The sequence below is a fragment of the Acinonyx jubatus genome, chromosome C1 (assembly GCF_027475565.1).
Source record: "Acinonyx jubatus isolate Ajub_Pintada_27869175 chromosome C1, VMU_Ajub_asm_v1.0, whole genome shotgun sequence".
NCBI lineage: Eukaryota > Metazoa > Chordata > Mammalia > Carnivora > Felidae > Acinonyx > Acinonyx jubatus.
Window position 1 is genome coordinate 98403431 of NC_069381.1, and position 17151 is coordinate 98420581.

The 17151-nt window shown below is 53.1% G+C and overlaps 1 protein-coding gene across 1 annotated transcript in view; it reads left to right on the forward strand.

Annotated features, from left to right (window-relative positions):
* The window catches only part of PTGFRN (prostaglandin F2 receptor inhibitor), an 86959-nt gene that overhangs the window by 677 nt on the left and 69131 nt on the right, over positions 1–17151 (forward strand). Inside the window, exon 2 of the mRNA XM_027060835.2 lies at positions 162–635. Within this exon, the coding sequence (XP_026916636.1) occupies positions 162–635 (474 nt within the window). The remainder of the gene's footprint in view (positions 1–161; positions 636–17151) is intronic.

Consider the following 17151-nt stretch of genomic DNA (forward strand, 5'->3'; position numbering starts at 1 on the left):
CAGAGTGGCGGGACGCGGGCTGTCGGGGAAGAGAGCTGCAGCGATGGAGCTTCCAGCGGAGTCCTTCCAAGGCCAACTTTTAAAGGTCGGAGGAAAGTTGGTCGTGGGGCGGGGGCCCGAGGGGAGAGGGGGGTGGGCTCCGCCGCCTCCTCCCCTTTAAGCGGGTGGCCGGGCGCTGCCTCCGTTACCTGGAGCGGGGAGGGGCTTGGGAAAGTTTGTGTTTGTTGCTGGCAGAGCGCCGGATGGGAGGCGCGGGCGGGCGCTGCGGCTCTTCCCTTTTGCTTTCGGGAAGCGGTCGGGGCTGCGCGCTCGGCTCGGCGGGGCGGCTCCGGAGCCCGGCTCCCGGTGCCCGGCCGGCGGGAGGCGCGAGGCGGGAGGCGGGCGGGGGCAGGCGGGCGGGCGGCGCGGAGCGAGGGGCTCACGTACGGCCCAGCGCTGGGATTTCTCGGCTCGCGAGGAGAGCGGAGCAGGCGCGCGGCCCGGGAGGGGGAGCGCGGACTCTGGAGCAGCCGGAGCTGGAGGAGGAGGAGGAGGAGAGGCGGCGGGGACGCAGGAGGCGGGGGAGAGCCGCTCCCGCCCGGCGAGCATGGGGCGCCTGGCGCCGAGGCCGCTGCTGCTGGCGCTCCTGGGGCTGGGTGAGTGCACGCGCGGGGCTCGGCGGGGCGCGGGGGGCCCGGGGGAGGCTCGGCGGGGCGCAGCTGCGGCGCGCGGCCTGGGGCGCCGAGGTGCCGGGCGGCTCCCGGGAGAGGCGGCGGGGTACGCGGGCGGCGCGGGCCGGCGGGGAACGGCGCCGAGCCACCCGGAGCGGGGCGCGAATCCGGCGGGGCGGCCCGGCCAGGCCGCGCGCCTCGCCCCACCTGTGCGGGGAGGGCGGGGGAGTGGCCCGTGGCCGGCTTCCCCCCCGCCGCCCCGCAGCCCTCCCTACCTGTTGGCCGCCGGGAGCCGGCTCACCTTGAACTCCCGGCCTCGGAAGGTGCCCGCGGTCCCCAGCCGCGTCCCCAGGAGGGGGGCGGAAATACGCGCCTTTGATGTGCCCCGCCGTAGCCGAGACGGGCCCAATCGCCCCTGGCACATGCCAGCCCACGCTGAGTTGCCTTTCCAGGGATGGCAGGGAATCCGCCAACTTCCTTCTACGAAGGTCACGGGGTGGCCCAGAGCGCTACAGGAAAAATCGGTGTGCGCGTCCTTCGTCATGTTGGCGGTGGCTCGATATTCTGCCTCAGCCTTTTCCTTCAGCTCTTCTTCAAGCTGCCTAGCTGCACATTTGCACACAAAGACCTGGGAGCCGTGGCTTCTCCAACTTTTCCTACCTGTTACTTTTCTTCCCTTTCCTGTCCCCTGTCTTCCACCCTCCCCAAATCTGGGTGCCTCTGGATAATTTGGCCCAGAGCCTTCCCCCAACCCAAGGAATCTTTGGGGTGTGTGTGTGTGTGTGTTTTCTCTCCATTTTCCTTTTACCCCATACACACAGACACCATCTTCGTGTAAATCTACGTGATTATCATAGTAGGGTTATTTAACATAACCGTGCAGTTAGCAACAGTAGAAATGCATATGTTTGTTAAGTGACCACCAAGGTACCTGAGGTTCTGACCCCAGTGCTTTGATGTTCTTTAATATTCTTGCATCCCTTTGGTCTGTGTCAACCAGAACAGAAGGAGGCCTGCGACCTGACCCGGGGTTCCCTTCCAAACCCCGAGAGAAGGCAGATCTGAATCATTTGCAGAATGCATGGTGTATGGTGTTTGTCCCAGCCAGGCCCCAGCTGCACACAGGGCAGATGACTACTCTGCACTTACAGGCAGAGGTCCCAGTGGAAGCCTTCCACAGCCACTCCTTTTTCTGCTGACACCAGGGCCCACACTGTCCCAACCCCCACGACTCCTGCTGCTGGTGGGCCAGCCTTTCTAGCTGCTACTGGGTTTTCTTTCTTCACCTTTGAAGGCTTTTTCTATAATCCACTCCCTAAGAGAGCTCGTCCAGGCATATTGCTTTAGCTGCAACCATGTGCAGAAAGCTTCCAGATCTTTCACTTAGTTTTGTAGCATGCCTTGTACGGTCTCGGATCCTAAGGCTTTCCCCTTCACACCGGGACCCTTGAAGTTCTCTGCTGTGATAGTTCATTAATGGACTGATGTATCAGGATCAAACCAAGCCATCGCCCATGGTTGGTTGCACAGATTGTGCACTGCACAGCTCTAGGCGTCGTTATTCACATTGTAGCCAATGTGAGTGACTCCCCCTAGAGTTGTGCAGTTTACAACCTGTGCACCAGCTCAGATGGTGGGCTCAGGTGGAAGTTTGAAAAGAGTGCCCTTGGGTGTAACTACATCGAGGGAAAGGCAAAGGGGGAAAAGAGATTGGCAAGAGCAAAAATAGAAACGGGGAAAGCACAGCTTGTAGAAGTCTTGGTTGTGCGTGTCCCAGTGTATCCTGTGCTGGTTGGGCATTTCGTGTTAACTATACATGAACGTCTATGGTGTCACCAGCTAGTGCCTTTTCCTCTAACAGCTCCTGAGCTTGGTATTCCAGATGATAGCTCTGCCCTACAGCATCGCACTCGCTGTGGCTTCGTTGTGACCTCTGGGAAGCCCTCCGTGCTATACTGGCTCCGGAAACTTAATATGTTGATGAACAAGCTCATCTTTCCTCTTGTGTTGCATCCTGGTGCGATCTTGCTGTCACTGCTCTTTTTTGACCTCTGTGTTCACACAGTCCCTCGATTTTGTGGCTCTTTTCCCCTAGCACAGACTCCAGCTTCTTCCCATTCTTGTTTCTGCAGCTACTATCCTACTAGCCCAGGTTCTGATAGATCCCCCCACAGATAACTTCTGACATCTTCCTGGTTGAGCTTTTCCTCCAACCTCCCTTCTTAGTTCATCATTGTCCAGAAGGTTCATTTTTGGGGGTCCCACCTGTGCTCATTGGTTCTTTATGATTTTTTCCTCCAAGGCTGCTATGCCCCTTGTGGTCTCTTCTCTCTGATTTTCTCTCTGAATCAAATACTTCGTTCTAGGTAATGTTTGCTGTCCTTTGCATAGAATGTATGTGAACCTTCTGCACTTTCTATTTCCCATGGCCTAGGAATGTTTTTCCTGCTTCTCCCCTCTCGCCTGTGTATTCCCTTTCCCCCTAAAACTCGTTTCCTCCATGAAATTTTCCTACGTCTGCCTCTCCGTGATCACATCAGAATCCACTCAGCTTCGCAGAGAAGGCTTACACTTCTGTTGCCTGCGTCTGACCCATCTTGTCCATCCATTCAAATACAGCATTTCTCGAATACCCATTAGAGCCCACAGAACGTCCCAGATGGATGCCTCATGGAATGGTCGGTGCGGGTGGATGGACAAATAATGAAACAGCTAACTGTAAGACAGAATGAAATACCTGACAGAGGAACCATGTGCTGGTAGGAAGCAAGGAAGAGGATGATTAATTTTGACTTGGGGTTGGGGTTGATTTTGCTGAAGAGGTGACATTTGAGCTGAGCCTTGAGGATAATTAGAATTTTGAAAGAAGGGGTGGGAGAGCATTCCAGGAAATGCACACTTGTGGGAAGGCATCAAGTTCAGATGAGTGAGAGTGTGTGGCTGCTTCAGGAAGGGCAGGGAAGCTCCTTGGAGCTGGAGGGAGGAGGAACAGGTGGGAGGGGAAAGGTGGGTGTGGGGTAGGTCCTGAAGGCTTTCTGTGCTGTGCTGAGAAATCTGGGCTGCGAGGGCTGGGTTTGTTGGCCTCATGGGTGTATTCTCCAGTCATGTGACTTATTTATCTCACTGTATATAATTGTCTCTTTCTGGGCTAAATCCCCACCCTGATTATAACCCTAGAGCCAGGGACCATGGTCATCTTGTTCACTGTAGTATCCTTACTACTAATAGGGCACCTGGCCCATAGTAGGTATTTGGTAAGTGTTGGCTGACTGAATGAATACACGTATATATCCCTCAATCTGTGGGTAATGGGTAGCCATTAAAAGCTCTCAGGGTAAGGGGCGCCTGGGTGGCTCAGTCGGTTAAGTGCTGACTTCAGCTTAGGTCATGATCTTGTGGTTTGTGAGTTTGAGCCCCGCGTCGGTCTCTGTATTGACAGCTTGGAGCCTGGAGCCTGCTTCGGACTCTGTCTCCCTCTCTCTCTCAAAAATAAAATAAACATTAAAAAAAAAAAAAAGCTCTCAGGGTGAGAGGAACACAAACATGGGGATGTATTTGAGGAGGTAACACACAGCATGGATTAGAGAGTGAAAGGTACAAAGATCTGGGGAGGGATTCAGATATTCTCCATGTGTGTCTTTAAAGAAAGGAATAACTTGCAAATCCATCGAAATCGTTTTTAAATGACAAAAGCATTACATCTCTATTTTAAAATTCAAATAGGATAGAAGAATTTTGTACTAATTAGGCCAGACTGCTTTAACAAAGAAAGATTCTCGAAGCATAGTGGTTCAAACGATACAGAAGTGTCTTTCCAAACAGTCCCAAGGGGATGTTAAAGGTTGAATAGTATCCCTGCCCCTCGCAGCCGTTCTGGCACCCTGGCTGATGGCAGTCCCCTGCCTTCAGCCCACTTAATGTCAGCTTGGTCGTCACCATCACCGTGCCAGCCCCATACGGAGGAAAGATCATAGAGGAGAACACCTGGGGGTTTCATAGGCCAGGCTTGGAAGGGGCGCTCATCATTTCTGTACACATTCCATTCAAGAGAACTTAGTCTGGTCACCCTAGCTGCAAGGGAAGCTGAGAAAAAGTGGCCTGGCAGCAATGGAGTGCCAGCTGCTGTGGAAGAGAAGAGTGGATCTGGCTGGGGGTGGGGGGGGAGGGGGATGGGGGGGAGGACCAGCAGTCTCTGTCAGTTACAGAGGATGTAAGGTAAAAAGCAAATATGCCCACCCTTGCACCGCCCAGGCTCAGCCACTCGCATGATGTGCGTGTGTCCATATACTGAATGTTTCATTGGTTCTTTTTGTTTCTTTTAAAAAAAAATTTTTTTTTAATGTTTATTTGCTTTTGAGACAGAGAGAGACAGTGTGAGTGAGGGGAGGGGCAGAGAGAGAGGGAGATACGGAATCCGAAGCAGGCTCCAGGCTCTGAGCTGTCATCACAGAGCCTGACGTGGGGCTCAGACCCATCGACTACGAGGTCATGACCTGAGCCAAGGTCGGACACTCAACCGACTGAGCCACCCAGGTGCCCCGGTTCTTTTCGTTTCTGTACAGGGGTCTGCACGTGACAGTAACGATATTTGCTGTTTCTAGAGCACATATCAAGCATCAGGTTTTATTGTGCATTCTCTTACTGAATCCTCACAATACGTTGAGAAAGGTGCTGTTCTTTTTCCCATGTTGCACACGAGGAAACTGACTTCCCGTGTCCCGAGTCATTTAGCTGTTCCATGGTGGAGCCAGGATTTGATCACTGGAGTCCACTGTGCCTGTTACACGGAAAAGTTGACCGATGTTCGCCATCACCTTATGCTGTTTGTTGCTTGAGATTAGTTTCGCCAGAAAAGGGCGGCAGCATTTGGACACTCGGAGCGCAAACAGAGGAGGGTCTGGGACAAGTGCAGTCCAAGTGCAATTCCTGAAGGGGCTGTCGCAGGAGCCACCTCCCAAATGTGGCGACTCTGCAACCCTTAGCAGGTCACCAGGGACCCAAGGGCAACTTCCTCCAGAAAGCACGGGAGGAGGGGAAGGCTGGCAGGAGGAACCTAGTGAATGCATCCAGCTTAACGGTCTTTGAAGTGCCGTGGCCTTCAGAGATTCCTTGGCACTCATTTTAGCCTTGTTAACAGAATTCCTGTATCTGCCAAGCTGATTAATGCCTGCCCTGGCTATAATTATTCTTACTAGCCTGCTGAATAGGAAGCCTAGTTGTCAGTGATGGCTCCTTACAAGGCGGTCCGGCCGGTCGGCATTCGTATGACTATTTTGTTTTAGCGGTTTTTCCCCCCCCTGTAGATTGAACATACATTTTCATGTCGGCACAGTGTGTGGAAGTCCCAGAAGCTGTGTGCTTGTCCGGCAGTGTGTGTCTGCATCTCACTTTATATCAAATGAAGCTGGGGGGAACCTGTCAGGGCACTTCATAGCCGGTCAGTTTAATTGCCTTGCTTCCTTAAAGGCAGGGGAGCAAGGCCATATGACTCTCTGCCTTGGGAAAATAACTTGAACTGGCAAAGACGCTTCATAATTTATCTTCTGGAAAAGGCGAAGTGCTGCAGTTGGCACAGTCAGTGGTTTTTAGGTCTTGGAATAATCATCCCCCCCCCCCCCCCCCGCAACTGTAGAGTCTTTGCAAAGCACCAGAATGAGACCCGGTCGTGAACGCAGTTGCGGACCGGCAATGTGATTTCCCGGAGACTAGAGATAATGGCACCGTGTACACGTTTGTGTTCTTCGAATGCTGATTTCTCCACAATGCTCCCTAAGTGTTTGTGTAAGATTACGGAGTCGCTCAGCAGCATGATTCAAGTTTAAGTATGATGTTTCTGGGACCTTAATTGCATCCTGCTTTGCACCTTTATAAGCAGCTGGAACGTGAGCATTTGCATCATTCGGGATATTTCAGGGGAGTCGAGAAACACTGGCTGGAGTTGCTGTGTCTCAGATGAATTTTTCTCGGCACTGAAGGACAGGATTATGTTGAAGGGTTCAGGACGCATTTCAGAATGGGTGCTCCCTTTGAATCCTAATGAAATAGAAGCAGTGTGCAGATGGTTGGGTTACTTCTCAGACCTTCGAAGTGACACCAAGGGGCGCCTGGGTGGCTCAGTCGGTTAAGCGTCCGACATCGGCTCAGGTCATGATCTCGCGGTCTGTGGGTTCGAGCCCCGCGTGGGGCTCTGTGCCGACAGCTCAGAGCCTGGAGCCTGCTTCGGATTCTATGTCCCTCTCTCTGCCCCTCCCCCACTCGTGCTCTGTCTCTCTTTGTCTCTCAATAATAAATAAAACATTTAAAAAAAATTTTTAAATAGAAGTGACACCAAGCCAAGAATGTCCTGGTAACGATTCTTCTCCGTCCTTATGTAGAGCGGGACTGGGCCAGAACTTCGCAGCCTGTCGGCCATGGTAAGAGGAGCCAGTGTCATGATGCAGATGCTCTCAGCCCCCGGAGCCCACAGGTCAGAGCTGCCTCTAAACCAGACGCCCTGTTTACTGAAGAAGGCCCTGCAGATATTATCACTTCCCGTGTGCGCTCCGGTTTGACCGCGATTGCTAGTTGTCTCTTACCGGTGAACCACAACCCTTTCGTCCTGTTCTGGCCTTGGGAGGAGCTGTTTGAAGGTGGAAATTGAGCAGTCCAGTGACCTGGTGAGAGGTCACTTATCCATTCAGTGACTACTGAGAGCGTGCACACTCCTCGGCTCAGGCATTGTTTTGACTGCCGATTGCACAGTGAACCGAGCTGACTCAGGTCTGCCGTCCCTCGGGTGGGACGGGATGCATGGGTGTGTGGTGGGTGGTGTCCCCACAGGGTGCAGCACCGCCTGGATGATGGAGGTGAGGGTCAAGGGCATGCAGCCGGGGATGGCGGCAGCTAGGGAGCAGGACCAGGAAAGGAGAGTTCTAGAAGGAATAGTCAGGGCTGGAGGAAGATCCAGGAGGGCCCTCTGTCAGAAGCAAGCAGAGAGGGTTTGAGGAGACCCGCTATGGGGGTTGGTCAAATGCTGCTGAAAATGCAGGAAGATCAAGGCAAAGAGAAGCCTTGGATGGCGAGATTGTGATTCTGACCCAACAGTGAAGGATGAGGCGGAATCGCTGACGTCGAGGAGTGAGTGAAGTGGGACCGCCATAGCAGGTGCCACAGCTCACCTTTTCAGGTTGTTGCCTGCTGGGAGGCCAGGCCGAGTGGGGTGGAGGGCTGCTACAGGATGATTGCTGGGGCTGCACTCCAGGGACGGGGAGGCAGCAGGGTGGGAGGCTTCCAGAGCACCCTGGCCTTGGAGGTCGGAGTGCCAGGCAGTCTCCCCGAGAGGACGGAAGGGCGAGGTGGAGGGGGGATGTGCAGGGAGCAGTGTGGCATGGGAACCATGGGCTCGGCCACGCTTGCAGCCTTTTTAGCCTGAAGAGTGGTCACAGAGTCCCCAGACATGCCCGATAGAGGTTGTCCGTGTGTTCCCTTTCTCTGCACAAACTGAAAGTGTTTCCCGTGTTCCTCTGGACGTCTTCTTCCTTGTTGATTGGTGGAATTAGCCTCCTTTCTGATGGCTGCTTTTAGACCTTCAGCTGCTAGGTGGGACTTCCAGCACAGGGACTTTGTGGCCATTTTTATAACCCATCTTTATCTCATGCTCACCGGCTAAGAAGATTTCAGCAGTTTGTATTCCATGTGCTTTTTCTAAACTCTTTCTGCTCTCGGAAATCACTTTCATGGAGGCCAAGTAGGGATCAGGCTTTGGAATGTGCCCTTTAGCAGCCCTCCAACATCGGACGGGTTTCTTCACCTCTCTGACCTCGGCTTCTACATCTGTCAAGTGGGACTAATATCTTGCTTGCAGGTTTGTCACGAAGATAAAAATCTAGAAAAATGCAAACACTACACTTTCTGTGGTCCTTAGAGCTTTGCTACTCAAAGTGGGGCTCGGGGACCGGCTGCGTTGGCGGCATCAGGGAGAATCTCAGGGCCTGCACTCCAGTCTGTGGAGTCAGAGTCTGTGTTTTAACCGGATCCCCAGGGGATTCAAATGCCTGCTAAAGTTTGAGAAGCACTGGCCTGGAAGAGAGCTTGGCATGTATCTGGTGGCCTTGGCTTCCCTTGGTGAGCTCTGTCTGAGGCAAAGGCCGTGGTCAGGGTTAGAGCTAGAAGTGAGCTGGGGTGGGCTCTATGGGAATGTGACAGGCGCTCAGTTGGCCACGAAGGACGCGGTTCACGTAGGTCTGTTGTGGTGGCAATTATATCACGTCCAGGTGTTGTAGGGAAAAGGCAGGATCCTGTGACTAGCAGGAGTTGGGGGCTGGAGAGCAGGTATGCCAGGGAGAAACCAATATGGGGATTATTCCTCCCTAAGAAATTCCTCCCTACCTCTTACATAGCACTTAGTTTGTGCCTGGCACTGCACTTACCGCATATGAAGTCCTTTAGCAAGCTTCAGAACCCATGAGGCAGGTGCTGTTACCACCCCCATTTGAGAGATGATAACACTGAGTCACAGAGACATGGAGCAAACTGCTCCAGGTTACGGGCAGTGGCGGAGCTGCTGGGATTCAAGCCCACACCGCCTGGCTCCGGAGTCTGGGTGTGTTACCACAGTAGGCTGTTCTGCTTCTCTGTGTCAGTACAGATATGCAGAGTCTGACCTGGGTTGGAAAACAGACAGAGGAATTGATACAATTAGCCAAAATGTGATAACATGTGTTTCCTTGTCTTTTAAAACAGCAGGTGCAGATTCTGGCCCTGATCTTCCACTCACTAGTTTTGTGACCTTGGACAAGTTGCTGACTAGCTCTTAGCCTCAGTCCAGTAAGGCCTGGGCTGGCTGATCCCGAAGGCCCCCTTCCATCTCCAGAACTGCTGGAATCCGCGCTGACCCCTGCTGGCGGCCATATGGGCTGCTTGGTCCAGCCCTGGGGTCCCTGGCTCCTGGCCTATCTTCCCCAGCTCTCCTCCTGTCTATAGCCTGCGCCTCTCACCTCTCACCTGCCTGGCACCTTTCCACAGAGGGACGGCAGGGGACCCAGAGGGCTCTGAGAATTGTTTGTTGTTCTGTGTCCGTGTTGGTAACTGCTTCCTCCTTCCAGACCACTTCCCGTGCTGGGAAACAGGGTATCTTTCCCTGTGGTTCTTGAGGTCACGGAGGTATCCCAGCCACCAGGCCAACTGCGCCTTCAGACGGACTTTCTGGGAGAAGTTGCAGAAACAGTAAAACCAATTAGGCATTTCTAGATGGCGGACATTTTCTTATTACTGATTCGGTTGTTTGCAAGTGTTGTTGAGGAAATCAGCCATTAGTGAGTGAGTCGGGGTGGAGATAATCAAGTCTCAGCCCTCAGAAATGGGACTTGTGTTTTCTTCCACATTTAGCCTTCCAATCTAGGAGAGAGCCTGGGAGACAGTTACTTTGCATAGACTCTCTTTTTCCTAACAGTCTCCACCCCACAGTGAGAAGAGACAAAGACATCTTTAAATGTGTCCACATATCGATGCTAGTTTGGATTTTCCACTTGCCTAAAGGACAAGAGAGTCGAAATTCCGACACTTCCAATCAGGAGCCTTAACTGGCTCAGAAATGTGTTTCTCGTGTGTGGGGCCTTTCTTCCTTTTCATTCTGTTAGTCTGAAGGAGGAAGGTAAAAACGACGTTGGATGTGATACCAACGAAAAGGGTGTACCCGGAGGACCTCCGTGTTGTTGCTGTGGCCTTGGTCTTTGCTGCGTCCTGGCTGCCTTGAGATGTAATGTGTGCTGCTGACCTAACAGTGCTCCCTCACTCATCTTGGATGTGGAGATTTTCCCAGGCTTACCAGGAGCCTTCCAGGAGTGAGTTCTTGCATGTGTTTGAAGGTGAAGGGCTGGCTCGTGCAGTATAAATGCACCGTCCCCTAGGATGTCCTAAGAGCGGAGTGCCAGCCGATTTGGTGTCTGTCCAGTGCGCTGCCGCTCTGCTCCTGTTGCGGCGAGGACTTCAGAAAGCGAAGCCAAGCCACTTTGGGCACGGCGATTCATTTTTCCATTTTCTGAAGGCTGGCACATCCAAATGTTTTCTTATTTATTACAGGGCACCATAGTCCGTCATCTTCGACTGAGGAATCCGTACAGTAAGCCTCAAGCTCAGGCCACGGTGCCTAGCCCAGAGCCTGGCATGTGGCGGGCCCCTGGATTGCACAAAGTGGTGGCGGTTGTGGATAAATGATTTGTGCCCAGTTGCTACCCTACTCTGCCGTATGAGACGTTCCTGCTTTTCCTCGGGAGCTTATGTTTTAGTGCTTCAGCAGCACTTAGGGACTATTTACTGTGTTTCTGACACTGGGAAATTACAAAGGAACTAGGAAAGGGGGGGCCAACGTGGAGACGGAACCCGTTATAACAGAGTGGATCGCCGGTGCTTTTGAAACGTCGAAGTGGCTGAATCATTAGATAGCTGTGCATATGGGGCTGTCAGGATCCCAGGGACAAAAGCGAGGCCAGGAGCTGTTATTATGGAAAGGCTCCACGGAGCAGGTGGGACTAGAAAGCACTTTGAGCCAGGAGCAGGCAGAGCATTTCAAGTTAGGAGAATGACCCGCACAGGGTCTCGGAGGCGGGAGTAGATCGGTGTCGTGCCGGTTGGCATTCCGTCCGGGAATTAGCTGACTTAAACTGGAACGGTACGAGAGACCTCAGGGGATGTGGATATTAAGCTCTGAGGAGGGGAGGTTGGCGGAGAGGACGAATGTGAGCAAAGTCACCCTGAGAGGTGTTGTCAGTGCCCACATAGCAGCTCAGAGCCCACGTGCATAAGGCTGGTGAGGTCTGCTGGGGCTTACAGGGAGCTCGCCTGCTAAATTCAGGTGGTAAGTCAGGCCCTAATCCTATTCTGGGTTGTTTCCTACAAGGAAAATGGCTCACAAAACAATTACTGATGTTCCCCATAGGTGGTCGATCAGAACATTTCTTCAAAGGACTAACACGTGATAAGAGACACAGATACCTCGTAGAGGAGAGAAGGGGGATTTTAGATGCTTTTCTCTGGAAACCCGGTTTATGCAACCGCGTGGTCCGTTCATCAGAGCCTCCGCTTTAATAACAATTTATCCCGCAAATAAGCGTGCAGTCGAAACACCAGGATGAGTCTCAGCTCAAGGGCTGTACCTCGTGCTGTCGAAACACAAGGATGAGTCTCAGCTCAAGTGTTGTACCTAGCTCGAAAGTGGCAGAGGACGGAGCTCTGAGGGCGCATCTCCGGAATATCACAGCGGTGTAGCAAGGTGGGGGTATACTGCCCAGTTGTAGCCTCAGGATCCACGAGCCTTACGGGAGTTAACCCCAAGGCCGGGTGTGAGTTTGGTCCTAAGGAAACGGCAGTGCTCACACGAGCTCTGTGTCCCGTCCAGCACGTTCATCGAAGGCATCCGGGCCTCAGAACAGACAAGTGTGAGAACGGAACCCGTGATGGTTTTCCCCAGTCACCCTCACTCCATGCCCTTAGGAACCGACTCTACAGCCTATGTATGCAGTGCCCCTCTTCTGTTCATATGTCGTCTTGGAATTAATTCCATTTGTTTGAGTCTCTGGGGCTCAGGTCAAGCCTTGCTGCCCTGAGAGAGGATGACACGTTCTGATCCAGGGTGAGGCTGCCTGTAGCACATTCCTTTGTCGTTGGCTCTCGTTGAGCCACGTTCCTTCACAGCACAGCCATCAATTGATGGTCTGTTTATTAGGAGGGGTTTTATCTCACCCCAGCTGGAAGCCCCGTGAAAACGGGACGGTGTCCGTTTTTGTTTACCCCGGCGTGTAGGCATGCAAGCCTGCGGACGATTAGATTAGTGTGTGTGCTTAGAAAACGTCTGTAGATATCTTGCATATATACGTGTGCAAATAGCGTGTGTACTCTAGAGGGCACGTACCACACCTCTGTGAGATGCACATGTAAAATCTGTGTTGTGGAACCTTAATCACAGGATTCAGAGGTGACCTGTGTGTCCTTCTCTCTTTTGCACGCGTGCTTGCGGTCTCTTTTTGTGACTACCACAGTATTTCTGGAGGACTGGCCTGTGACTCCATTTCTAGGACAGAGGGTTGTGGAGTGGGCTAGGAGAAAATGGAGTCCACACGTGAAGAAGAAGGGACGGGAAAGCCTCCAGTCTTGCTTGGGAGGTTTCCCTCAGTTCTTTTCCTTGGCAGCTGGTGCGGAGGACCGACCACTCTGGCTATTGTCTTTCCGCCACCTCCACCCCTTCCTCCCTTTGTGGGGTTGACACAACCTCTCCCATCCCCAACTGGCATCTCCTCCCTTCCTGGGCTTCCTCGTGCTCACAGCGTGGAGAAGCAGGCTTCTCTACTCCCAGTGCGAGCCTCAGGGGCCCCGTGGCAGGGTCAGTCCAGACCACAGCCCGCGGGCCTGTCACCCCTGCTCCGGCCAGCAGCCAGCTCTGGCCACGTCTGAGGGAAGGGGCAGTGTGCTGCTGCCTGCGGCCCGTGGCCCGCCCCTCCATTTGCCTCCTTCGTAACTACTACTTCCTCTCCACCCTGTGCCAGGCGTTACTCTAGAGCTCTGGGCACGTAGGGACGTAGACACAGTTCCTCGACCCCTGTAGCTGCCAGTCTAGATGTGGAGGCGTGACCCACACACGGGAAGCGAGGTGATGTTGAAGAGGTGTCCGAGATCATTCGAGACGAAAACGTGTGGAGAGAAGGGAGAGTATTGGGGGCTGGTTTAGACGGAGGCGCTCTTGCAGGAGAGGTAAGGTGACGGACATAATGCTCCATACCTGTGTGTGTTACTACCTGTGTCTCCTCTGTACCTGTCTGTGCGTTTTTTAGGCCTTGGTGCTGTGTCTGGAACGAGAACCTTTTATAAGGATCCAAAGCACCCAGCTGTGTTGGCTCCTCTAGCCCCACGGCTGAGTGATAATAACCCTGAGGTGTCAAAATGTGGGCTTTGGAATATTGGGATTGCGTCGCCTCCCGAGGTGCCGAGGTCCCCGCCCCGCGGTGTTCTTGACCGGTGCTGTGTGTGACAGGTGCCCTAGCCCTGTGCTCTTTGCTTTCTGCGCTGAGCTTAGCAAAGAGCTCTTCTGGAAGTTACTGATCAGGGGTCATTTCTGATATCAGTGAGATGAAGTAACTCCTGTTCACCCCCTAGACGATGATCCAAAGATCAGTTTGGGTTCTGACATTCCAGTTTACCAAAGCCCACTGAGGTAGAAGTGATCAGTCATTCTGTCACCAGGCACGTTGCTGGGCTGGGAATGTGGCGATGAGGAGGCAACGATCTGCCCCTTCAAGGGGCTCACAGTCCTATGAGGGCAGCACACGAACTTCCTACGAGCGGTGGCTGAGCCGAGTTGCCCCTCAGAGGCACATTCACAACTCTGGCTGGGGACTGAGGCGGGGGGAAGGGGGAGGTTGGGGATCAGGAACGGCTTCCGTCAGGTGAACTTCTGTGAGCTTACTGAATCTTGTCGATCATCGGGGTTTTGTCTGACAGAGAAGGGGCGGGGTATTTGTTTCAGGCAGAGGGGAGAGCAAGGGTAGGGAAATTGACCCATTTGTAAGGGCATTTTTGTGGCTAGAGCTGAGGGTTAGAGCCGAGGGCCTCTCCAGGGGGAAAGGGTTGGGACGGGAGAGAAAATCGTAAGATTGGGAAGCGCTTTGAATGCCACCTGGAGGAGTTTAAGTCTGATGCTGTAGGTGGGTGTCTGTTTTGTTTTGTTTTTTCAGGTGCTGTGTTCCCTAGAATGCTTTAAGCCCCTCCTGTCCTTTATTTACTTATATCTTAGGATTCCCGTTGTTGGAGAACTCCTCTCCTCCTGGCCTTTCTGCAAAGCTGCCACACTGTTTCCGCCTCCTCAGCTCTGGCACTTGGCTAGGTGTTGGCTCAGTCACCTTACCTGGTGATGTGGTTCAGCACACGGTAGGTGTGTGAAATATCAGACTGACAGAGCTCAAGTCTTCTCCTTAAAGGGCGTGTGAAGCCAGAGTCTTCTGTTGAAGACCACCACAGTGTATTGCTTACTGAGCCTCAGTGGGGAAGATGGGCAGGGACGTCCACACCACCCATGGCAACCTGGCAGTGTGCCTAGAGGTGTCAAGGGTGGGCTTGAGTGAGGCCTTGCTAGGGAAGAAGGGTGGACAAGGCTAAGAAAGAGCAGAGAAAGGGCACCGGAGACAGTAAAATAGAGAGGACAAAGCTGGCTACGGTAGGAGTAGGGGAGTATTTCACTGACGACTGTCTCAGGTGCCTTCCACGCACAAATGCGAGTTTAAACCCAATGTGAATCCCCCATTCTCTTGAAACTAGAGGCTGAAAGGAGGGCCAGGTGTTCGCCCAGAACTTGGCAGACCACCCTGGCCAGTTCGAACATGGGGAGAATTGAAAATGGCTGAGCAGTGAGGGATGCTGCTCAGTGCTTGGGCCGCTAGCAGCTGTTAATTTTACAGAACGCTCCAAACTAATCCTTCTGGATAGATCTTGCCGCAGCCTTTTCTGTCTCTGGTCCTTGGACAGAGAATTGTTTAAATCATTCTACACGTAGAGAGTTATTTTGGTTACTCATTAGCGCAGATTGCCTCCAAGTGGTCTCTGCGCGTGTCGTTTGGCCACCTAACTTCTCGGAACCTCAGTTTCCTTATTTAATCCTCTCAAGGTTGAGTATTAAATCATGTGAGCAGGCTTTGCAAACTGTAAAGCAGGGCTATAAATGTAAGGTGGTTTCTGTCCATTACTGAGTCTTTGAGGGCAAAGCTGTCTGCTCAATACTTGGCCTACTGTGTCCGTTAGGGTTCCGTCAGGGAAGCAGAGCCACCGTAAATATGGTGGAACAAGGCCCGTGTCAGAGGAATTAATCTTTACACGATTATGGGAGGAGCTGAGGAAGTGAAGGCTTGAAAGGGGGAGCCGGAGGAGCCGAGGAAAACCACCCGTCAGGCCTCCTGAAGCACCGGTGGCCAGGTTGGGGCTTACAGAGGACCTAGGAGCCACGCAGAGTGGGACGGTGAAGTGGGGGAGAGGGGGTGGCAAAGAGTCTGGGAAACGCCTGTTTAGAGCTACCGCCTCTGCCTTTGCAGCCGAGCCGGTGGTGGTCTCGGGGTCACGCTGGTCGCTAGGGATAGTGCTTGGGAAGAAACCTGGAGCAGAAAGAAAAACCGGGACAAAACTAGTGCTCGCGAGTGCCCGCGCATCTGTCTCTCGCCATCTTTAGCCATGGCGACCACCAGAGCCTAATGGCTGCAGCTTCCCTTCCCTCTGCCTCCCAAGTCTCACAGGTGCTTCTGAAAAATTCTGGGTTCCTCTCAACCCGGAGCTGCGCAGGGAGGAGGATGCTGGGAGATGTAGTGCCAGCTTGGCCGAGCTGACACAGTAGAGAACCCCACGATTTCATAACGTAGAATTAAAGATTTCGCAAGGCTCTGCCCCCACCCCGGGGTCTCTCAGAGGCCCCGGAACTGGAAGCGATGTCATGCTTACAGGATACAGCATTTTACTAGGAAGAAGTTCAGTCAGTTCGTGATCCAGTCTTTTTTTTTTTAATATGAAATTTATTGTCAAACTGGTTTCCATACAACGCCCAGTGCTCATCCCAACAGGGGCCCTCAAGAACCAGTCTTTTAAGAAGTGGCTTACAGTTGCGTTTTTCAGCCGCTGGGGGCCTTGCATCTCTCCTGTTGTCCTCACCCTCCTGTCCGTCGTGCCGGAGGTAATGGTTATCTCAGCACCAGAAGCTAAGTGAAGGCGGGTTGTTCCTGAAGAGCCTGTCGGTTCCGGTGGAGTCAGTGTTGTTCGTGTCACCGGGTTCTTGTTTGACCCACGGCATATGGATACTAGCTCCGCCTTGCCCTGGATGAAGGCTACCCCATGCCCATGAGCAGGTATGAGCAGCTACAGACCGGAGCCAGATATCACGGAGATAGATGTTAGGTGAGAACAAGGCTTGCATGACTGGACCGCCCTTCCCCGCCCCGTCGTCTGTTCACCACCCTGCCCCTCCCTCATGTTGCGGCAGCCAGCCTGGGCCAGCAAAGACTCAGGGAGGGCCTTCAACGGTAAGCTCAGCCCCTAGGAAAATCCCACTGTGAGATTTAATGGCCATACCTGGACCTTGTTGTCACTCAGAATTCTTCTACCGTTTTTTTTTCTTTTAACATTTATTTATTTGTGGGGGAGAGCACAAGCAGGGGAGGGGCAGAGAAGGGACAGAGGATCCGAAGCGGGCTCTGCGCTGACAGGCTGACACTCGCGAACCCGATGTGGGGCTCGAACTCACAAACTGCAAGATCACACCTGAGCCCAAGTCAGATGCTCAACTGACTGAACCACCCGTGTGCCCCTCTTTTCCCTTTTTGATAGTCCACCCTCATGACCACAACTTCTTCCTTCTTGCCCCTTTTAAGTTCCCTTGTGTCTCTTGAACCTAATCTTCATCCTCACTGTGATCCCTCGATCTTGAATGTTCCTGTTGTCCACTCCACCAGGCCACGCTCACTGTCCTGGGCTCTACTCCTAGTGTGGCGTGCATTTC